The 23,816-nt window shown below is 43.0% G+C and overlaps 1 protein-coding gene across 10 annotated transcripts in view; it reads right to left on the bottom strand.

Moving 5' to 3' along the window:
* The window catches only part of pard3ab (par-3 family cell polarity regulator alpha, b), a 231,816-nt gene that overhangs the window by 139,758 nt on the left and 68,242 nt on the right, over positions 1–23,816 (bottom strand). For all 10 annotated transcript variants that reach the window (XR_014597038.1, XM_084007806.1, XM_084007814.1 and 7 more), the window contains exons 3-5: positions 8,009–8,192; positions 2,502–2,689; positions 2,226–2,369 (exon numbers count right to left, since the gene is read on the bottom strand). Coding sequence is in view for 9 of the 10 variants with exons in the window: in XM_084007806.1 (XP_083863932.1) it covers positions 2,226–2,369; positions 2,502–2,689; positions 8,009–8,192 (516 nt within the window). In the remaining variant the exon portion in view is untranslated. The remainder of the gene's footprint in view (positions 1–2,225; positions 2,370–2,501; positions 2,690–8,008; positions 8,193–23,816) is intronic.

Raw genomic sequence — 23,816 nt, 5'->3', positions numbered from 1 at the left:
CAACCGATGTGTCGCATCACATCTTTAATTGAAAGCTGCACTTTAAAGCTACGATAAAAACAAGTAGAACTTCTCATATTTTGTTGAGTTGTATTGCATTATCCCAAAGTTTGCAACACTTTTCAAACCCAGAGAAATCTGGAATTTTCAATCAAGATAACAGCGTTTCATTCGGTTCGACTGTCAAAGGCGCCATATCGCCTTTGTGCATGCGTCACCATTGTTGTTGTCTGCCAGAAGTTGTTGTTAACTATGTTTCACCCGATGAAGGATTTTAGTCATCTGAAGTCTGGATCTCAAGTTATCAGAAACACAAACACTGCAAACATTCAGCTCAGCTCACAATGAAATAAATGGGATCAGTCTAGACCCGGGGAGTCCAACCCTTTACCCCCGAGAGCTAATGGAAGTGGCTGGAATCCACTCATAACAACACGTTTTACATGGCCAAAAGCAGACAATATTCCTGTTACTTTTATGGGAATTTAACAACATTTCATCACCTCTATTAAACTCCTGCAGGAGGCGAACAGCTTCTTGTTGCTGCGCCGGCCTTGTTGGTCAGTTTGATCAACACGCTGGTCTTTTAAGCGTTGTTTTACCTTCTCTGTTCAGAGACTCAACGCTGGGAAGTCTCATTAAAAGCTGCTGTGGATCGGTGTGAAGTCTCACCTTTTACTGACTGTCTCATTTGCAGCACGTCACACATTCATCAAATCTCTGTAACCCATACAGTATATCTTTTGGCTTTTAATTGGCCGGGCTATTTTCTGCAGGGTGCTTGCTGGCCTGCTAATGGCTAACATCACTGAATGTTACGCTGTCAATAATGCAACCAAAACAGGAAGCAGCTTAATTAATTAAGCTGATTGGCAAATTATCATGTAAAGGTTGACAAAGTGACTTTGTGTTATTAAATGTATGTAAATATTCTGCAAATATTTAAGATTATTATCTCACTAGTGCACTTAAGGGCCATTTGATCCGTACAGTGCCAAAGCACAATGCACGATGTAAAGCACAATGTAAACCTTTAAAATTATGCACTCACACAGCTCCAAGCCCAAGCAGGCCTAAGCACGATTGCCTAATACGACATATAGTCTCCAAGAAGCAGCGTCTCAAAGTCATCACAATAGAGAACAACACAGAGTTACTGACTGTAACTTTACTGGCAAGTCGTGTCTGCACATATTTAAACACTCGACCTGCATCAGAGCGGAGCAGGTTTTGGACAGAGCGCACAGAACTGTCTGAAGCATGTCCGACCCATAATCCATCTGTGTCATGCACAGTCATCGACAGTATTTTCCAATCCAAAATCAGCTTGACAACAGGGTCGATCGCAGGTCGAGCACTCAGCCATACATAGAGTGGAACGGCATGATTGTAGTCCACGTTGCGTACCGGTGCATGAACCGTGCCAAAGCACACGTCTTGCAACTGCCCTTAGATAATCCCAGTCAGTGATGCAGATGCTCTCCCACAGCACAGACGTCAGACGAATACAACCAGCAGCCCATCAAACAGATAAGATAGCATCTGGTTTGTGAGTGTGCATGAACACCAATTCACTCATCATGTTTATTTAACATCTCAAATTGTGAAAGTGAAAACATATTTCCAAGGACCACATATGAACTGAATGATGCAAGTGGGCCATGATATGTTATCATATTTTATGATCATATTCCAGCACAGCGTTGGCGTGCGCGCTCTGGAAAGCAGCCCCCCGGCCCTGGCAACCCCTCTACACCTCCAGTTAAACGGGACCACATGTACTGTATGTGGCTTATGCTATTTACTCTATCAACATCATGCTATTTCTCTTTCCATGACTCAATGTGTCATTGTGGATTTATGGTGGAAATTCTTCACTTTTTTGGTAACCTCTCCGCCGAGGGCCGGGGGAGTGATAGAACTGGGTCGGGCTCTGGACTGGATCTCAGCCACTCACACAGGCTTTCACAGAGCTTAGGGCTGACGGACTGTGGTGGGTGAGACTGGCTGTAAATCTCCGAATGCTGGGTAAGTGAAGGCATCGCGTGTTCACTCGTGTCCAGATATAACAGAGAGATGCAGCGTGTGAGGTTTTGTAATTGCCGTCACCAGCTGCCTCTCCAGCGTTTGAACACTGGTGCTCTGGCCGATGAGCAGTGAGCAACGAGAAAGTTTCCTCCACGCGGCAAGAAGCATGCATACACAGGTGCTGAACACGGTCCTACCTGTTCCTGTCTCTCCAGCCAGCGGTCCACCATGGGGTGATTGGCGCTGAGTGACGAGCGGGCCGTCTCTCTCTGAAACTCCCTCTGATTGGCCCACGTCCCGGCGTCCCGCGGCAGACTGCGGTACGTGTCCATACTTTTACCCTGCAGAGACACGGAAAAACAGTTGTATAGGTTAGAGAAGACAAGGTGTATAAATGAAACACGCCAAGACCACTTCCTCATTTTAGCAACAAATAACCGGTAGCTGTTGTTTTCTGACACCCAGCCACCTACCTTCCTCTCGAGGCTGTTGGTGCCGGAGGAGTGGCGAGCTTTCAGGAAGCCGGCGGTGGTGGACCAGCGGGTTGGATTCTTCCTCGACGGCGCCTCTTCCACCTGGACCCGCGACTCGCCGCCCACGAACGGCCCGTTGATGGTCAGCAACGCGGGGTCGCTGCTGCGCCGGACGTGGAGGGGCATATCTGAAAGACAGCGGGTGTTACTGCAATACTGGAAGTTTTTTGAAGAACAAAAGTTGTGGGGAATCTACTTTCCTTTACCCTGACAGGAAATAATATCACTGCTTTTAACTTGCTAATAGGAAAGTGCCTCACAGGCAATTTATGTATAGAAAACCATAACCCTTACTGCAGCTGATAAGACTCCAGACAAATATTTAATATCATGTTTGGGGATGATTGATGTAAATAGGCTGGAACTAATTTTTTCCTCAAACATTATGGGCTAATGACGGCAATTAATCATTGCGATTCCATTATCATCCCATTGTGAAATAATCTGATTTGTCACTAAAAGTCTAATCAGGCAGCTCTGGTTTTCTACTCTACTGCCAATGAATCACGGAGCAGCAGACACTGTGTGGGAACAATGTGTGAGGAAGAGCCTGTTGAGAAACACAAGTGGACGTGGATGCCTTCCATTAAAACTCTTCACTCTGTTTAAAAGTTGCGGTGCGTGGGAAGCGGGCCAAGGTCCAAACAACAACTCCAACGAGGGCAAGCGCGCGGCAAAACACAACACAGCCCGCGCTTGTACACAAGACGCCATGTTATGACATTCAAAATCTCACACTTTCAGACCTCCAAATATCCCACAAGCCCCTTGGGTTGGCTGAGATGCACCCGGCCGACCGCACCAGAGACATGGAGGTGCAGTGTAAACGCTAAAGTGAAATTGTTTAAAAAGCGGGAGCGACAATGCCAAGTGTCACGTTCCCATGTTCCCCTCCAGGATGTTTTGCTGCTCCAAACGCTCAAAGTGTCGGGGGCCGCGGTGTGTGTCCAAACAGGAAATACTGAGCGATCCGTCCAGAAAGAGGAGTGTGTGTGTCTGAATCCAGAGTAATTTGACTTTGTGTGTATTGTGAGACGGAGTGCATCTGTGTGTGTCCTTGTTTGTGTGTCTATGCTATCTAATGAGGTTGAAGGTCAGGGTGTGTGTCTGGACACTAAAACACGTTTGTTTAGAGATGATGTGCATTTGTGCAAACTGAAGAGGCTTTGTTTGTGTGCGTGGGTTTGTGAAGCATTATTAACTGTGTGTCACTGGTGAGTGTGTGTTTTGGTTGCAGGCAAACCAGCGGTGTGTGTTTGGGGATATCTCAGCCAACAGCTACAGTATCTGTTGAGCATCTGGAAGTGTGTGTGTGTGTGTGTGTGTGTGTGTGTGTGTGTGTGTGTGTGTGTGTGTGTGTACACTCCCGCTTGGTGGACTGGTGTTGTTGGGTCACCCGGAGCGTGGGACCTAAAAAGCTCTGAGCTGTGGGAGGCAGCGGCACTCTGGGAGATTGAGTTCAGGAGGGGGGCAGAGTTCAGGCTGTCATGACAAGTAGTCTCAACACCACAGCACACTACAACTCCCAGGAGGCAATAGGACACTGGACACCACTTCAGATGAACTACAGCAACAATAAACCTCGTACACAATCTACAGTTTGAGGTCATGTCGAAATGCTTGCTTCTGATTGGCTGGTTTTCTTTGGTAAGCGGTCGTGGCATCCTAATGGTGATCATCCTGGGACTGATATTATTCAAGTTCTACCGAGGAGTTCAGAGGATCAGGGTGCATGCTTGTTACTTCCATAGTCCTAAAACACCCACAATCCTATGCACACGATTTCCTGCCCACCTATTTGGAAATGGGAAACAAGTTTGAAACTTTCAGTTATTTCACATCAGCAGTTTGCCAAAATCTGTCCGTGAAACTTCCAATCCAGTTTTTGATACTTCATTTATATCTCTTGTCTTTTTTCTGATTGGTTCTGCATTTATTACACTGAGGCTGAGAGACAGCGAGGTAGAGCGGCATATTCTCACATCCAACTCTTAAGGCTTTATGAGATAAACTTTATTATCCCAAAGGACTTTGGTCATGGGCTGAAAGTGCCACGTGTAATCTCAACCAAACCAGAGTGGGTGATTGTTGGATAAGTGGATGGCTAACCAGGCGGTTTTCATACGTCTGTCTAGTTGGACTGAAGTGTGTTTAAAGTCTGGTAGGTTTGAGGAGATTATAACAGCTGATTGTTTTCATATCCAACGTGGTCAAATCAGGGTTTATTTCAAAACCAGAGATGGTGATTGTTGGAACGATCACCGTGGTCAACCGAGACGCTATTGACAACAATTTGTTCCAAACAAGTTTGAATGAAGTGTGTTTTACATTGGTGAAGTAAAATTGCTGTGTTATTTCAATGGAGACTGGCTTTGCTGAGAGCATATTAATTGTTTGTACGTTTAAAAATTACAATAAATGTAAAAATCTGTGTTGAGGAGTGAGGCCTACATGTTTTTGGATCCATGTGTTCCATTACGGCGAATTCAAAATGAATATTCCTACTAGAAATTGTAATCGTACTGAATTATTCCTACACTATTCCAGTTGTGTGTTGCAAATCGGGAGACTGTCTTTGAAAGTCCATTAAAAGTGAAGCAAACTTTGATCTCGATTATACTCAAGTGAACACGTAGTGCTGTTTGCTTCTTCTCCTTCATGGATTTACATGCTGTTGGTTCTGCAGAGACTTTTATTAATCGTCTCGTTGTTATGCTCTCTGTAACGGAAGCCTCTAGAGGGATGAAGATGCTGTTAATAACTCAGAACAGCTTTAGTAACTACAAATATCAACTATGGACAAAATAACAACACTAACAGTAGGGATGGGACGATACCGGACTTTAATGTGGATCGCGATAAAAAAAACACTGGGTGAGTTGATGGTGGTGACGTTCGGTTTATTATCATTATTGTCATGAATTAATTTAACAAGCTGTCAGTCATGGCAGAGAAGTAACATATCAAGCCACCGGAAGTTTATGATCTTATTACGAGAAAAAGAGATGCGTTTTATCTTTGATGCAATAAAAAAATATAAATCAACAACTTGGAGGTAATTGCAGCATTTTTTGTGGCTAATTTGAGAGTTTTAAGGTAAATATTTGAGGATTATTATGAGAATATTGTGAATTGTAATTATTGACCAGGATAATCCATCATATCATCCCTAATTAACACCACAACCTAAAAAAAAAGAAAGAAACTGCAGCCCTTTAAATAAGTATCAGGGCTACAGGCTACATTTTAGAGATGAATGACTTCAAGTATGACTTTTAATACTAACTACTGCAGTTTGGAAATTAACTTTTCAAACTGGCATCTGAACACCTTGTGTGTTCACAACCGTGGCCTCCCGTCAGCATGTCTGTGTCTGCAGAGGTTTGGAGTTTAACAAAGCCAAGAAAACTAACATTAATCCATGGGTGATTTTCAAACCAACTCTCCGTCTGATCATCTTAATCACTTCGCTTTTGAGTCTGCGTGCAAAAAAGAGAACCGGCCCGGCTCCTCTCATCTCAACCAACATGAGTCAGTGATTGAAAGCTATTCTCATTAGCCAAAACAGAAATTAATCAAGTTCCTTCTCTTCCGTGACAGGCATTTCTCTTAAAACCCAATAAAAATCCAGCTGATGAGATTCAGTGGCGTCAATTAAAGCGGGGCTAGAATGTATTATCGAGACGGTTAAATTGGACGTAACTGGCAGGTGTGATTATGCCCAAGATTTCCATTTCATATGCATATTCACATTCAGCATCTCACCCAGAAATCCAATTACGAGTGGCGTGACCTCCCTCACACCGTGTGTGTGTGAGTGTGTGTGTGTGTGTGTGTGATGAGAGGTGGTAGCCCTTCTCAGACAGAATGTGTGTGTCAATCAATGCCAGTTCACAGGTCATAAGTGGATTAGTCATACCATCACCATTGGGTTATTTTTAGTGCTAATACAAGAAATAATAAAAGTGCGTGAGGCTGCGTACGTAAAGTAAAAGGAGTTAAAACATTCTTTGCTATGAGTCCAAAACCAGACATGCGCTGAGGATAAACTGCAGGGAAAGTCACCAAAGTGTGAGCTGTATATGATGCAGATGTGATGACAGTGAATCTGGATCAGCTGATAATCAAACAGCTGCATGCAGCTGAGATAATGTGGTTAACTTTGAGTTCATCTTTGTCTTTTGGTTTCAACAACACCACGTCGTGTAAATGATGTGCTAATGAGTCTGTGATAAATGATGTTGGCACATTTTGCTGACTTGACGCAAAAACCGTCAAGTTGTCATATGCGGCGTGAACAGAAATAGGGTGGAAACCACGCCCACTTGGTTCAAAACGACACTGTGCCAGTGGAAGAGCAGCTCCAAAGTGATGTAATCAAGTGAGTTAATAAGATAGAGGAGTTTTGCTCCATTTTTCCTTCTTTATTATTATTATTTTACTGTGAAATCTCATTTCCCTCCAGAAATGAACAACAAACATCCTCCGATTGGCCAAGATGTAAACAAGATGATGCTCAAACTAAAGTCTGCTGCTGGAAAAGTAGGTAAATCAGAAAAAACACTACAAAATAGAGACATCAGACGAATGGAAAGAGACCAAATTGATGCAAGCTGCAAATGCAGAATCACTCTGAATAAGAGATTTTGCTATATATAACAAATTGCTCCATACGCTCTTTTCATTCTCATACGTCTCCATGTCGGAGCCCATCAGGCTTCTCCTACAAGTAACCAACTCAACTTCCAAAGGTTCCCGAGTTGACACACATTTTTTAATCAAAAGATATATTTATTCTACCTTTTTCTGTGAAGGATTTTTACTTTAAATCACAGCTTTCCCTTTGTAGAAAGCAGATCCACAGATCTGAGAGTGTTTGTCTCTGCGTGGATCTGTGTGTGCGATGCTCGTTTGTTCTGCTTCTGCTTATGTGGAAAAGGGTGGTGTTTTTTTTGTTGTTGTTTTTTTTGTTTTGCTTCATCCAAATTGACAAACCACCTACAAGAGTCAATTTCCCATCCAAACCCACAGTAATTACAGGAGAAGGAGCAACTTGGCCGGCAAAACTGCAGAGGTGGACGGGGCTCAGCGTCACATTTGATTTAGGAGGCAGCGAAAAGAACCAATTAGCCACTTTGGCCGGGGATCAAACGGCTATCTGCGCTTGAAAAAAAAGGCCCGCCTGTCCAATTAACAGAATTTATGGACGTGGCTGCGGTACCGCCGGGCTGTGATAAGGTAATTTGTCGAGTTTGCTGTATACTGCAGCAGTTGCTGATATTTGAAGCTAATGAGGATGACAGATTTGTAATTTAAAAGGGACTATAAGAGGAACTGACTCGTTTATTAATCATCCGTTAAGTAAATATTTTAATTCTTGATTGTATCTCCAGATAATGGTCGCTCTGTTCACGTCTTGTTTTTTTTTTGGGGGGGGGGGGGCTTACTGGTGCGCAGGGCGGAGGGCGTGACCTCGATCTCGCTGGCCCCCTGGTAGGGTTGGAAGGCCGAGGCTCCACTCCCGGCGCTCAGGTCTGCGGCGAACAGGTCGGGGCTCTGGGTCCCCGTGGAGCTGGCGCTGGTCCCGTCACCTCCATGGTGGGGCTCCTGTTCGTCATACACTGCCATCAACTGGAGGGAAGAACAGAGGACAGAGCGCAAGACGTTAGAGTGCTTTCAATGTCATTAAATGCTAATCATGAGTCAAACAGGGTCCATTATGTTCTCAGAACAGCCTGCGCTTCTTAAAATGGCGTTCCCAAGCAACAGAATTGCATCGTGAAAATATGTTTCAAAGGCAACGCATTTTGTTAAAGTTTGCCCTTTATGCATCACAAATTTGTTTCAAGTGAGTCAACGGAAGCCTGCGTTGGGGGAGGTGTGGGTGATCCATAAACCCGGAGCGGTCGCCCAGGAGACGGATGTTAGTTTCCCGTGTGAACCGAGCACCAAAGTTCTGCTCTTGTTGTGTTTCAATTTCATAGTCATTTTTAGCCAAATAGTGATTATGAGTACATAAATAGTTGCCGTTACAGTCAGAATCAGAACCAGAACCAGAGGTTCTTACTTACTTGCAAGAGCACATCTGCTTTAGAGACACTGGCGAAGCAAATTAAGTTGTTGAGCATTTTTTGTCTGGATGAAAAATGATTTGTGTAGATTGTGCTGATTCGTCACAGACTACAACCAAAGTGTTTGTTTACTATAATAAAGCTTTTATACTTTTATGTCACCTTCATGTTCATGAAGCTGACGCATGAAAACAATTACTCAAAATAGAAGGTGGCTTTATATGGCAAGGGCGTTTTGAGTTTGGGCAACCGAAATCTGATGAGTGGCTAGACTTTTAAAAGTTAATAGTGAAAACTAACTAAGTAATTCTGAGAGGAAATCCCAATTACAAAGAAAGACAGCCACTTCTGATTGATGAGAGGCAAGCTGTAGGTTCACTGTGAGGAAAACAAATGACTGAAATGAATAGAGCATATGTATCCCAACAATAATAGAAAGCTTTAAAATGCTAATGAACAGAGGGGTGGGAGAGAAAAGAGAGTGGTGTGAAGAAGAAAAATAGCTGATGTGTGTTGAAAATCACTTGAAAAAGGTTAAGAAATGAAGACTGTGTTACATAATCTGTTCAGTCCAAGACGTGGGTCGTGTTGAGTATGTTGAGTAATATGGGGTAAAGCAAACATTTTACCATTCTGTATATGCTGTAAAAAGAAAGAAAGAAAAAGTTTTAAAATTCTCACATTTCTGTACAAAACACAAACAAACATCCATCAAAACATGTTTATTCCTCTAGGCCACAGTTTGCTGGAGAAGGTATATAAGATAAGATATATAAGATAGTCCTGTATTAGTCCCACAGTGGGGACACCTACAGGGTTACAGCAAAGAGGAAAGTGCAAATAAAGCAGTGCAATGTATCAAATACAATAAAATAAATAAATAATGATCTCTGTGGAGTCAGCTCCAGGACAGACGACGTCGGTGTTTGCTCAACATTTTCTTGCCATTTTTGAAATTAGGCCAAAACTATAATTTCCTCAAGAACCAATTCAGACAAAAGTCTAATGGACGATTAAGAACGTGGTTAGAGAGAAAGAAAGAATCTAGTTGGAGTTGCAATACATCTACAGTAAAGTGGCTTTGACTCTGTGGCCCTTCTCTGCTTAAATGCATGAGGACCACACATACAGGTCACATGGTTATGGGGGTGATTCAGCCTCTCTATTCCACGTTATGACACTGAGCTGCTCATTACGTCCAATCATATCCTCTCTTCACTCAAAATGTCCCGTCCTCCCTCCTCATCTTTACCTTCAAAGCTCGTCTCCCTCACAGATCTGATTAATTCGAGCCTCTACCTAGTCCCTTTATTAGATTAAAAAATGAGATCCGTGCCGTCCCTGTGTGACTCCCACCAGGGCCCACGGGTGTGTTCAGCTGGCTCCGGTTAGCCACGGAGAAAATGAAAAATCCATCCAGCAGTTTGCCAATTCAGAGGATGTGATCTTGCTGCCCCTCGCGGGGGAGCGTGATGTATATCTCAGCGTGGTTAAGGATAAACGAGTTGAACAGCTCAACCATCTTCAAGCCATCGCTGCAGTTCGTCTGAGTTTATTTACACGATGTGGACCGAAGATAAAACCCCGGACTTTAAAGGAAACTGGAATGAGCCGCCTGCGGCAAGAGCCAGCTGATCATAAACAGACTTAAAGATTTGAAATTCTGGATAATACCAAACAAAGATATGGGCTACCACACGAGGAAAAGGTTCCAGGTTTAATAGTGTCTTTTTGCTTCGGGGGACATGGATTTTTCTTTTATATTGGAGTGTTGAGCAGTGAGATCTGGTTCTTAATTGGAACCGGTTCCACATGTTTGAGAGGAATTGCAGTGGAGACAGTTTGGACCGAAAAGCCTCCAGTCAGCATGTTTGGTTACATGTGTGACTGTACAAACTCATGTTTACAATGTGTACTGAGACGCTGAATCAAGTGAGAAGTAGGGTCATTTTCTTCTTCTACTACTTCTATACAATATGACTTATGTATGCAACCAAAGGCATCGCCCCCTGATGGCCTATAGAGAGAATACAAGTTCAAGACACCAGAGCATGGGCTTCACTTTTCAGAGCAGGAGGTTGCAGCCAGGATAAAGCAAAACCCAATCACAGAGTTATTAAACTGATATCATTTATTTGGGGGGGAGAGAACTAGAGCCTGACTGATATATCAGCGAGCCGATATTATCGGCCGATATTAGGCATTTTCCAAACTATTGGTATCGGCATTTATAATGGCCGATAAATTAATATTTTAAAAATAAAATAAAAACGGACGAAACACCTTTATAGAACTCAACAGAATTTGTCTCCAGTCTTGTTCGAAGTTATATTTCTGAAGCTTACCAAGTCTTTTGATACTAGTAACTTTGTGTTTGGCAGTTTTATATCTTAAGTTTGTATTTTTATACATTTTATTGATAAGAACTTTGTTTATTTTTAAATTGCATTATCATATTATTTTAGTGAAGATAAATAACTACAAATAACTAATGTTAGGGAAATCTGTCAATGTTTTGTTACTCGTTTCTGAAATAAAAAAAATAAAAAAATATCGGCTGATATATTGGAATATCGGATTTTAAAATGCGATATTCCAATATCCTTCAATATCCTTCAAAGTAATTTATCGGTCGGGCTCTTAGAGAAACTTGAGAAAACACACTACTTTAAACGCATGCACACTAAAAGTCACACCCCCATATTATATATGCATGGAAATATGGCCACGCCGAACGAGGAGCATTAGCGCACACAATTACATTGAGCGACACAGAGACACCCACGCGATCCATTTAAAAACACACACACTAGCACCATTCAAATCCAACTACCAGTTTTCCAGCACATTAAACCTTCATTTCAGCCACATTTAGCCTGAGAGCTGTGGAGTTTTATAGCACGCTGGACAGGCTCGCTGATGGGAACACACACGCACACACACACACACACACACACACACACACACACACACACACACACACACACACACACACACACACACACACACACACACACACACACACACACACACACACACACACACACACACACACACACACACACACCTCAAGTCTCATTTTTCCCATTAGGCCCTTTACATAAATGTGCAGACATTTACTTCAAATTAGAGCTTGTGTCAGCCGGGGGCTAATGTGTGTACACATGGTAATGGGGGTAATAAAGGTCAAAGGGCAGGAGGGGGGGGGCTGTGGAGGGAGTACGTGTGCGTAAGTGAAAGAGATGTGGGGAGAATGTGCAGGTCGGGAAATAGTCAGGAAATGCAATATATTCGTTCCGTGTACAGGGACATGAATTTTCTCCGTGACGAAAACAATGCTAATGGAAAGTTAATTAGGATGCTTTTTTTCGTGGCGGTAACACAAATTAAATGCATCCATGTGGCTATGCAGCAGCCGGAGCTGGTGACGTAGTATAAAAGTCTTAAAGAGTCCAACAACACAGGACTTTCAACCGCAGATTTGTTTTTTACTTTCTAAACCTAGCTTTCATTTCGTAACGTAATGTCGTCCCGTCTGACGGAAACAGAAAATGTCGTGCTGAGCGACACAAACAAAAACATCTCGTGTCACTCAGCAGGAAACCAATGCATTAAGTGATGTGGCTGTTTCCCAAACTGCTGTGAGACTGTGTTGGAATGTGTCGTTGTGTGAATGAAGAACAGAAACCAAGAAGTCAAAGAGATCGATGAGATCTGGAGTCTCTCTGTGTGTGTGTGTGTGTGTGTGTGTGTGTGTGTGTGTGCGTGTGAGCGAGGCTCATGGGAGAAGGCAGCGAGACCCGGTTGTGCGTTTCATGCGTCTCTATAAAACTTCCTGTGTGAAACTGTCAGAGAGTCCTCCACTCTTCCCTCATTAAGGCTCAGTTCAGCCAGAACAGCTGAGTCAGCAGCCCCCCTCTCATTCATCCTGCTGGCCCGCTCCCCGAGGGAACCACAGACCAGGAACCCCATGTGATTTCTTTATTTTATTCTCACAGCCCATGTGATTCTCATTACATTGTAATCAGTTCAGCTGCATTGCGTAGCGTGAATGTGGTCGGGCCTCGGCGTCTGTAGCCGATCTGATTCCACTGAGAGTGATGAACATGGACGTCATGATGAAAGCAGCGTGACGAGGTTGTCGCTGATATCAGACCCAAGTCTGCTCACGTTACGTTTCATCCTGTTGCTTTAGCCCATGAGATGTTTTAAATGGGTCATTTTTCACATTAGAACATTACACGTGTCTGCCGGACCGATACCCGTCATCAACACCGTTATTATACTTCATCCTGGTTTTAGACTGGAAGGGAATTCATGCATATAATTACTGCTGACTAGGCAGAATTTTTATTTCAGCTCTTCAGATTGTCCTTTCAAAAGAAGAAAAAGAAAATTCAATGCGGATGTGATTTAATTTTATAGAAATGTCTGTGAATGGTAAAGACCATAATATAAATCTACAGAATATTACATTAAAGGATTAACAGACGTGTCTGGAAATAGTACACATGATATATTGTAAATCTATGGAATTTTATGCTTTCAATTTAACAGATTTATTGGTGAGTGCAAAGGACAACCTGTTAATCGCCAGAATAATTTTCCATTTAAGGGTTGAAGGAAATGTCTGTAGACATACTGGTGATGCCCGCATCTTAGAAATAATGTCATTTTGGACAAGCTCTTCATCGTATTTGTATTCCCACTGATGCCTCCTCTCCTCTGAATTTTAGAGTTGCACTCATGAGATTATTATGTTTCTGCAAAAGTTTGCCCAGAGGGATCCCAACAGTTTCCTATGATCACATTATTTCTAACCAAAAGCAGTCGCTGAAACCATTTGGATTACATTATTTTCTACACAGAATAGAAATGATGTATGTATGAGGTAATATGCGTGCAGTAGTGTACATGTATCCATATGCAGATGCATACCTGGCAATTATGATAATCATTTTAAAACAATTTAAAACAAATGTTTTCTGGGAAAAAGAAAAAAACTAATGTTTTCTGGGACGAATAAGATAAAAGACAAAAATAAACATGAATGGCAAGAGAACAAAGTAGAATGTCAGTTTAAGTAGATTTCCTCTGTGTAATCAATGTAAGTGAATATAGGGTGTAAAGATCAGAGGCCACGGCTGTGACTGACGGGCGCTCCCTCAGGACTTCATGTTGCTTCTGCTGGATGTTTTATTGAGTGAAATGTTGTCTGTGAGCTATGAAACAGCCCCGAGTCAGCGCTAATTGCTGGGGTTTGTTGACAAGCTCCTCTCATGACCCCGAGTATCATGGGAGAAGGGCTACCAGAGAGAGAGAGAGAGAGAGAGAGAGAGAGAGAGAGAGAGAGAGAGAGAGAGAGAGAGAGAGAGAGAGAGAGAGAGATGTGGCAGAAAGGTGGCGTCAAATCAGCAGGGCTGAAAAATGGGTGTTGATTGGCCCGTCAATCTGTGCCGATAATTCAAGATGAATATAACCTTCATTATTAGCCTGTCACTGTTGAATTAGTGCGGCAGATATTATTTTTCAAATGATTTGAACTTGTGTCACCATTTCATTCCACCTGTTAACAACATGGAACATTAACACAAAAGTGTAAACTTTTATTTAATGAGGCAATAAATTGGTCAAAACAAACTGGAATTACAAGTCCAGTGTATAATGTCTATTGTGAGCATAGAAGTGAACCAAATAGATCTGGCCCATCACTGATATCTGATGTCTGTACCGGCCTGATATCAGACGTCAGCATCACCCTAACACGAGTCAACGTGAGCCGTCAACATCCAAATTTCATTCAATCAGTTAACGACTTGACTAACTGCTTCTTCATGTGTCGCTTTTATCACTTTTGTTCACTTTCTTGCACACGCTCACACACTAAAGCCAAGCCAAGCCAAAGAAAAGAGAAGTCACAGTAATTGAAAAGTAAATTACAAGGGAAAGTGTGAGTCAGTCCACTTTTCGGCAGTCACTCGCAGCTCATAAATCATCATCATAACTCTGGCGAGAACAATGCGCTGGCAGCCGGGCCAGAACGGGACCCAGAGGTCTCTCAAAGGGGAATTAATCCTCACGGGGGGGTTGTTCCAGGGGGTGAATTCAGCGAGACCCAGTCACCGCTTGCACCACATCAGTGTTCGCCTGCTCTTTTTTCAGAAAAAGAAATCCCAGTGCTTGTGCGCCGCGTCCGTCCAAAAATTACAATTGCCTCATTTCTGGCTACCGAGTCCAAAACATAAATCTTCCCGCGCCGCTCCATCCATCTATCGACCGCGTGATTTATCCCCTCGTCACATGAAATGATGTCAAGTCATTACGATTTCACGCAGAATCATATTACATCAATAGGATGCACTTTCCCTCGTGCCGAGCTGCACGCTGCGTCGCGTTTGTGTCCGTCCGCATGATGAGTCCGAACCGCATCATCAATAAGAGCAGACAGACGAAGGGAGCGACAGCAGGATGGATTATTTCTATTTCTAAGGAAGAAGCTCCCAAATGATAAGGTCTGCCTCATGAGTAACGTTTGTATGATGATGCTCATCAACTATTCTAGATAAAAACAGCAGCTAACACTGTCCTCTGTCGCATGCAGATGAAAAAATACTCTGGAAAAGTCATTTTTTAATCTTGATTTCAGGTGAAAAAACCCTGGAATCAGTGTCCATATCAAATAGATAATGATTATTGTTCTGTCGATAATGAGATGTAGATCCAGGCTTGCTATCTGCCAGTTCTTCGGGTACTGGACTCAGCGAGTCTCTCTACTTTCTTTTGGAGAGTAAAGTAGTCCGCCACATTGTTATTGATTAATGGGCCTTCTCTAACACACTGTTTATTGGACCCACTTATTAGATGGATGTATATTAGGAATGTCCCATTTTGTACTTAACTCATCACACACAGAATCTGAAGACATTAACTTCTCCATCACTATCAAAGGTCGCCCTGATTGTGGAAACCCAAATCCTCCAGACCTGGCATCCACTAAACCAGGTCTTTGCCAAGGAATGAAAAGGCCAAAAAAAAAAGCCGCTGTCAGCAAAAAGAGGGAAGTACCCACTTGACTTTCGCCTACGCAGCTGTGTAAACCAAAACAAGTTGTCGCGACTCTCCTCTTCGGTCAGAAAACTGCAGCCCAACACATTTTCCTCGGTTACATGCTTCGGGAACTGTGAAGAAAACGCAAGTTTGCAGCAGGACTTCTCCCAAAAGCGACAGCCATCACATCCTTCACACAAAAAAAAGAAAAAAAAAATCACTCCGCCTCGGCCCAAAAACCACACAGAGCAGACAGGCGGTGACCGATGTTAGCCTCGGTCACCGAAAGCGTGTGGTAGGGTCAGCCTACCACGCGCGTTCTGTGAGGAGTTCATTCCAGAATGACATGTCTGGCATCGGAGGGGAGAAACAAACACAGCCAGCATTAACAAAAGCATTAGATCTTAGGGATGCTTGGTAACTTTAGATGACAGCATGATAATACCTTGCAGACAAGCTTTCCACCATTTTATGGTTTTGAAAGATGGCCTGCTGTTTTTTCTTCCTTCTTCCTTTCATGTGAACGTGGATATCTACTTAACCACGGTTTGGTTCTTTCCTGACATGCATTCCTCTCGTTTACAGGAAATATGAACCTGGAGTTCTCGGAGACCTTGGAAGAATGTGACTCCTGACGGGTTCATTACACAAGGAAATTGGTTGTGTGTGAAGTATTTCTTTAAAAGTCAAGAAAGAAGGGGAGCTACAGGAGTTCGAGTTACATGGTTTCTTCTCAACGAGGAAGGAATCCACGAGGGCGGTGAACGCTCTTCATCGAGGCCACGGAGGGAGAGGAGTTTGATTTGTTAGCTGAGATTTGACGTGAAAGTGCTCGTCATCATTCTTTACACTAATGGCAACAAGACACTCGAGAAGTACTCCACTCCATCCCACACACTCTGTCATTTAAAATGATATGTATATAATAATTACACTCACAACTGTATGGTGAGGAGAGGCAGCTCCACTTGACGACACACAGACATACGGTTTCCTTCCTCCTCCGGTTCTATAGCAGAGGCTTGAAATCAAGGCCGCTGGTACCAATCAAACCAGCGTGTTCACTGGTGAAGGAAAGCAGAGGCACATCGCCTCACAGCATATGCTGCATATCTAGAATGCACTTCCATTGGTCTGACGTAGGGATGCACCAGAGTACGTACATTTCAGTCAATTCTAAATAATACCGTTACAGTTCTAATGAGGTTGGAAACACGTTTTATCTTCATCAATGTTCCTGAAAAACACAGCATGATGCTGCTGCTTCTTCTTGAACATTCAGCTATTCCTGGACTGGCCTGACCCCTGACCTCATCCCCATCCCAACACTCCAGCACACACTGGGATGTGGACTTCAGTCTTAAGGGGGAATAAATGCAGGATCATGTCTTGGAGCCACTGTCGTTCTGCTCTTATAAAACCATTTCTACCCCAAACCAACCGAATCAGAACGGACGTCGACAACGTCTTTTCACACTAGCTCGCACATTCAGGCTCATCCCGTCTCATTGGTCCATTCAGATGAAATGTGAGGGTGCAGTGAGTTCCTGCCACGGCACTCTGAAGGTATTTAGTCTGTTTGCTCCCTCACAGTCACCACGTATCACTCTCACACAGTCACATCTGCAAGTTTCACTGAGACAAATTTAGAGTCAGTTATTAGACCTCGTATCGTGTAAGAGAATTCTGTTTAGGACAACCAACATATAAAGGGAGCAAAAGCAGTTTACTGTGGAATATAACAGGGTATGACATATTGGGCCCTCATTTTATATTAATCCAAGGGCCAACACATGTGGGTCTAACTGCACTTCTCTTGTTTGCCATTTTTAATTAGTGGGAGAGCGATTAATCGGCTTGATTAATGTCCTTTATGAGATAATCGATGCCTGCGCCCACGAGGCCAATTATTTATGCCGTATAGTATTTCACTGAGCCAACACGGGGGAAGGCCACAACACTAACATTATTTATTTAGTGGGTTTATTTATGTAGGTTTACATGGTGCTGTAGATGAGATCTGCTGATGAATGCTTTATTTAACTTTCAGAACTTTTTTTTTATTAATTACCTGTGGACATTTAGAGTAAACTAACAGAGACAATGCAGAAAGTAAGAGTGTCATTTCAGTTCATTAATGTGTCTTATTTTCTATTATACTGTTGAACAACAATATATCAACATTACATCCTGGCCACCCTGCTGTAGATATCAGCATTGGCCACAGAGAAACCCACATCTGTCGACCGGTACTTTGAATGCCATTAAACTAAACACAAAGAGAAAATAAAAACTTTGTTGTCCAAAACTAAAGAAGCCTGCATCAAATAGAGGAAAGTTCATGATGCCAGATTGTTGAAAACAACTTGACTAATTCCTGTAATCAAGCAGGCGTTTTGCAACAGCTACTCGGCGGGCCTCGGTGGAGATGTGTTCATCCGAGCAGCACGCCAAAGGGGCCGCGGTTTGGACGCGTGACAGATGTGGCTAAGATTAGCCGAGGCCGCCAGACGAGCGGCGCAACCCCAAACTCCCACAGAGACCGGGAGAGAGAGCGCACGGTGACCTTGGCCTCGCCCAGTTCAGACAGAGAGAGACGATGTTTGAAACACAGGAGAAGGTGTGTTCTCACCTCCTCACTTCATTCACTCCGCCTTCCCCTCAAAACACAAACACACACAGTTATGTCCAAGCAGACGCCGATTGGGGATTACGTAGTAATCAAGGCGATGCGGCAACTCGGCCCGGCATAGTGACCGGCTATCCGTTTCACTTGAATCCAGACGATAGAAAACAGGTGGGTCTTCTGAGCCGAGGCCAAACCGGCGAACTGAAAACTAGCAATCAGACAGAGCGGGGGAGTGAGGGGGGGAGTGAGGGGGAAGGGGAGCGAGGCGCTGAGGGTGATTCATGGTCCAAAATGAGAAGAGTGCTGAGTTGTGACTCGTATTCCCTGAAAGATGTTGCTCTTGTTACACAGCTTTGTGCTGAACATTTCTCTGGTGCAATTCTTCTGAACTTTGGCTCCGTTACCGAGAGCAACGGTTCACAGCCACGCTGGGAAGTTAGAAAGAAATTACTATCTATATATATATAGATAGTCATTTCTTTCTAACTTCCCAGCGGGTTGTCCTACTTAATTAAACATATACATGCACATACACAAGGACATATATATATATATATATATATATATATATAATGTTACCAATCTTTGCTGTTCATCTCAGCCAAGAACGGGAAAGGGCGTGATCTGGCTTACCTAACAAGTTTAGGAAGCACTTGATTTGATTTGCATCAATGTCTTCTAGGAGCACACAGTTGATCATGTTTGAATTGAAGCCGAGATTGTGATCACGATAAATATTAATTTAATAGAGCAGCCATAATCTACACACATGCATTTTTATGGGGATCTAAGGTTTGATTAACAAACATTAAAGAAATGAAGAAATTGCTGTACATTTTCAGAGGAACCCTAACGATTCCACTGTCATGCCTGCATGCTACATTTGAAGCTAAAGCAAGTGAGCGACAGCTTAGCTTAGCATAAGTTGGAGACATGGAGCAGCAGGGAACAGCTAGCCTGCCTCTGTGTGCAAATGCAGGATGGGAGTAATAAAATGTTTCTGAAAAAATATACAGTATAATTGGTATTATTTTTTCCAGATTTTTAATTGTGATATTATTTGCAATATCAGATTATTATTATTATTATAAAAATTATTAAGGTGTGATTTTTTGTCCGGATCCTAACCAAGCAAAGATGTGTTCCTCACACACAACCATATTGATTTAAATTGGTACTTTCACACACTTTGCCACTTCTTTTGATTTGGATAGAATGTTGATTGCGGCTCTACTTCCAAGGAGGAGTTTTGTTTAACGAATGAGGTTGAAAGGAAACTCGTACATTCCTGTAGTTTTCTGTTTCCACCTCGCCCGTCATTGTCGTCTTTGAAAAGCATCGTTCTCTCGTTGGAGCCATCTGCTCGTCCGCTTAGCTGCGACAGCTAACGTGAGGATTCTGGATACTGCAGCTTTAGGAAACTCTGTTGACAGTCTCTCAGCACAGTGAAGAGTGTGTTTAATTCAAGCTGCTGGAAGCTGATAGATGTGGGTGTACACACACACACACACACACACACACACACACACACACACACACACACACACACACACAGAAAGAGAAAAACTATGTGAACCCATTTCTGAAAGCTCTGTAAGAGGAGATTGTCCTCTGGCTTGATAGGTAGAGCGAGGTGCTACCACTGCCAAGGGTGCAGGTTCATTTCCCACTCAGGCTGCCAACGCTAAAAATAAATGCGCTGAAGTCAGTCGGGGGTATTTCCAACAAATAACATCCATCAAATCAGCTTGAACCAAACCAAGACAAACTGTGCCTCACAAACTTTCTTTTAACAAACCTAATATATAACTTACTTTGGTCCTGAAATTCTCTGTATTTTGATATTTCTATAGTCCTTGATTGATTTACTCGGGAACTCGTTAGTATCTGGTGCTTGTGTAAACAGGATGTGTGCAGCTTGGTCAGCCCTCCAGAGCTATCTAAACTCACTATGACGGTCTACACACCCCTCTAGCGTCTAATTTGCATGTTTCAGTCAAGACATGTCAACATGTAATGGTTACATGCATAGTGGCTTTTCAAAATAAACTTCCTTCTTCACAGGAAGTTAGGTCAGGTCGGTCCCTCCCACCCTGTGGGGACGATTTCCCTCACCTGGTCGTGTTACGGTGAAGGTAATTTGACAAAGGCAGCGACAGACATTTCAAATTAATTAATCATTTACAGTCCAACAGTAATTTGCTATGTTTTCAGGGGATTATTTTGAAACTAAAAACACCTCAAGTTCGTTCTTACGAGAAATCTACGTCTTTTTTGTTCCTTTATCTTAAATACATATTGTTTTCCTCTTTTTGTTAACTTCTAGCCTGCATCACAGCAGCGATCAGTAGGTGAGGTCTAACCACTGAGATGGTCTGGCCCAGGTTTTTGTAGATGAACGTTTTTTTTGTACCACTCACATCTGAACATTAAACTAAGAGCAGTAAGTAAGGAATAACAATTAATCAGTGCTCTTATGGAGAAAACGCTGGGAGACTCTTCACCTAGTATTGTATCATCACTCCTACCTTAAAGACACAGAGATAAGGTGTGTGTGTGTGTGTGTGTGTGTGTGTGTGTGTGTGTGTGTGTGTGTGGGTGAGGGGGTGATGGCTGCTGCTTAGCTAGCACCGCTAATGAGCACCATATATCACATGCTATCAGGGCTAATCACACTGAGGGCTATATTTAGCCACTTAGCTTCAATTACCTGTTTTCCATGAGACTAATCAACACGTAGCAGGCGACACTGCTGCGTGTGTGTGTGTGTGTGTGTGTGTGTGTGTGTGTGTGTGTACTGCGGATGTGTGTGTCCTTGTGTATGTGCATGTATATGTTTAATTAAGTAGGACAACCCGTGTATATGAACATCGGGGCTTAATAGCTTTTGGAAGGAAACGGCAGCTCTCGCCCTGAACTCATGCAGCTGAGATTAGTCGGCTTAGTTAAAACTTGGTGAACTGGGGTCAAAAAACAACAACAATAATTTCCACAAAACAAAATAACTAATGTTGTCTAAAGGCCTTAATCCAAGCTTAAGAATTAAATTAAGGTATACAACTATTTCCGGATAAAGCTCTTTAATTAGGAGCAAATTAGAATTTCGTTTGGACGTTTTATAAGCAGCATGTTTTCTTTTCATTGCAGCTGCTTTCACAAAACACATTCAGATGCTATTTTATCTGAAACAATATCTGAAGAGTAATTTCCCCCCCCCCCCGTTAGCTGCCAAGTAATAGTTTCAGAGTGCGTGGATTGTTTTCTTTTTGTTAAATTAGCCGAAAATTAATTCCAAGCGTTGTGCAATTCCTTCAATATCACCCTCATCATCAGCAACAAGAGAGCACAAGCTGTACGAAGGTTAACCAGGCATGATGCTACAGAGCAGCCTGTCCTCTCCACGACCCTGCATCCGACCCTTCACCGGTCCTGATTTCATCCTGCGTCTGTTTCAGGACGACAAACAAGTTATTCATCCAACCTCCTCCATGACACAGCCGAGGGAACAGACGGCACATTAAATGGATGTATGACTGGGCTAAAGAGGGCTTGAAATGTCAACCCAGAGGGCAATGTGATGGAGGGAGCCGGGAGAAAGTAATGATGGAATGAAAGATGGAGGGGAGAAGGAACGAAGGGGCGATGTGAGGATGGATGTAGATGAGAGAGGGGAGGAAGAAAAGGAAGGGATAGATCAAAAAGAGGACAAGGAGAGAGGAGATAACGGGGGAGTGGGCGAGAGAAGGAAAAGGGCCAGAGCAATCCTCCGTGAGAAAACGCTGCGGAGGTTGAGCGAGCTCTCGGGATCGAGCCGACGGCACTTTGAGCGGAGTTGTTTCTTCAGAGTCTGGCTGAGGAGCCGAGAACACAGTGAACTGGACAGCTTCGCCCTCTATCCTTGCCGGGAATTACTCTGTCACTCTTTGGCCCCCACAAGTGGTGCTAGTCCAAAAGGGTTAGCACAGCTCTAATGTGTGTTCGAGTGTGTGTGTGGCGACACAGCTGGCACGGATCAAGCCGCACGGCGAAACGGACATCAGTTTAGAGGAAACCCACTCGTTTAGCAATGAATCAGCTGAATTAAGGAGGTTGGGAAGTGAGTGGGAGAAAGGAAGGGGTGATGGGAGATGGCGTGGGCAGGAAGGAGGCTGACGTTTCATCAGAGGCAAAGACCAGAGTAAGATAGACTGATTCTATACGCTCTGTATTTATCCTTACAGCTATTAAAAGGTCAGGCTTCTACTGGGAAAAGGCAGATCCCAGACTTCTGGTGATGAAGTGCTTCAAAAGCACATTTAAACCCCAACGGCGACTTCTAGACTAAATTCGGTTCATCTTCTGATTTTTGATAACCATCCAAGATTGTGAAATGATGGTGAAGCAACAATATCAACCTCGTTTGAAGAAAAATGTGATTTATATGTGATGTCATGAAGTAGTACAAGTATAACAATATAACTCATGTAAAAAATGAGTCACGCAGCTAAATCCGTCTTCAGTTTTGATCAACAATTTTATGTTTAAAACGTTTTTCATGAGTTTCCAAAGACAGCAGGATGTTCCTTCACTATTAAAAATAATCATGTGTACAGTCTTGTACATTTGACTCTTTTTGGTTGTTGTTTATGGGTGGCCACTGTTCTCTCCCACTGAGCTCTTCATCAGCTACTTGGCTTAAGACACAGAAACATCTAATGACAATGGCAGCGTTTTTATTGACTTTCTTTGAAATGTATTATTCTTAATTTAAAGGAAAAGTTCGGAATTTTGGACATAGGTCCTCATTTCCAACTTACCCGAGGTGATATAGGTCGGTGGAGACCGTTTTCAGCACAATTGGTCCAGTCCTTATATTTGCACAAGTCACTGTTGCTAAACTGGTGTTGAGCTAGCGCACGTCAACGGTAACATCCAGCCTGTCTCTAAAAACAGCTTTAACTGCTCCGCAGAACACCCGAGACAAATGTATTATAACGTCGGACTATCGTTGTACATGTCAGTGTTGGTAGAATCATTTTAGAAATTAAACCAACCTTGCATTTTCAATGATAAAACATTTTGAGGGACTAGTTTCTCAGCAGCAGCGGAATTTTACTTTGCGTGTTAGTAGTAGTGCGTAAAAACGAAACCTAAGCGCCCTACAGTCGTGACAGCTAGTACTCGTAGCAGCGTTAAAAAATGTTTTTAATTATTCTACCAACACTGACATGTACATCGATAGTCCGACGTCATAATACATTTGTCTCGGGTGTTCTGCGGAGCAGTTAAAGCTGTTTTTAGAGACAGGCTGGATGTTACCGTTGACGTGCGCTAGCTCAACACCAGTTAGCAACGGTGACTTGTGCAACTATAAGGACTGGACCAATTGTGCTGAAAACGGTCTCCACCGACCTATATCACCTCGGGTAAGTTGGAAATGAGGTCCTATGTCCAAAATTCCGAACTTTTCCTTTAAGAGTCAAATACCTGAATCTCTTTTCATTCATTTTTTGTTCTGGTGAAAAAGTG

The sequence above is a fragment of the Eutrigla gurnardus genome (assembly GCF_963514095.1).
Source record: "Eutrigla gurnardus genome assembly, chromosome: 4".
Classification (NCBI taxonomy): Eukaryota; Metazoa; Chordata; class Actinopteri; order Perciformes; family Triglidae; genus Eutrigla; species Eutrigla gurnardus.
This window is presented reverse-complemented; position numbering and strand designations above follow the sequence as displayed.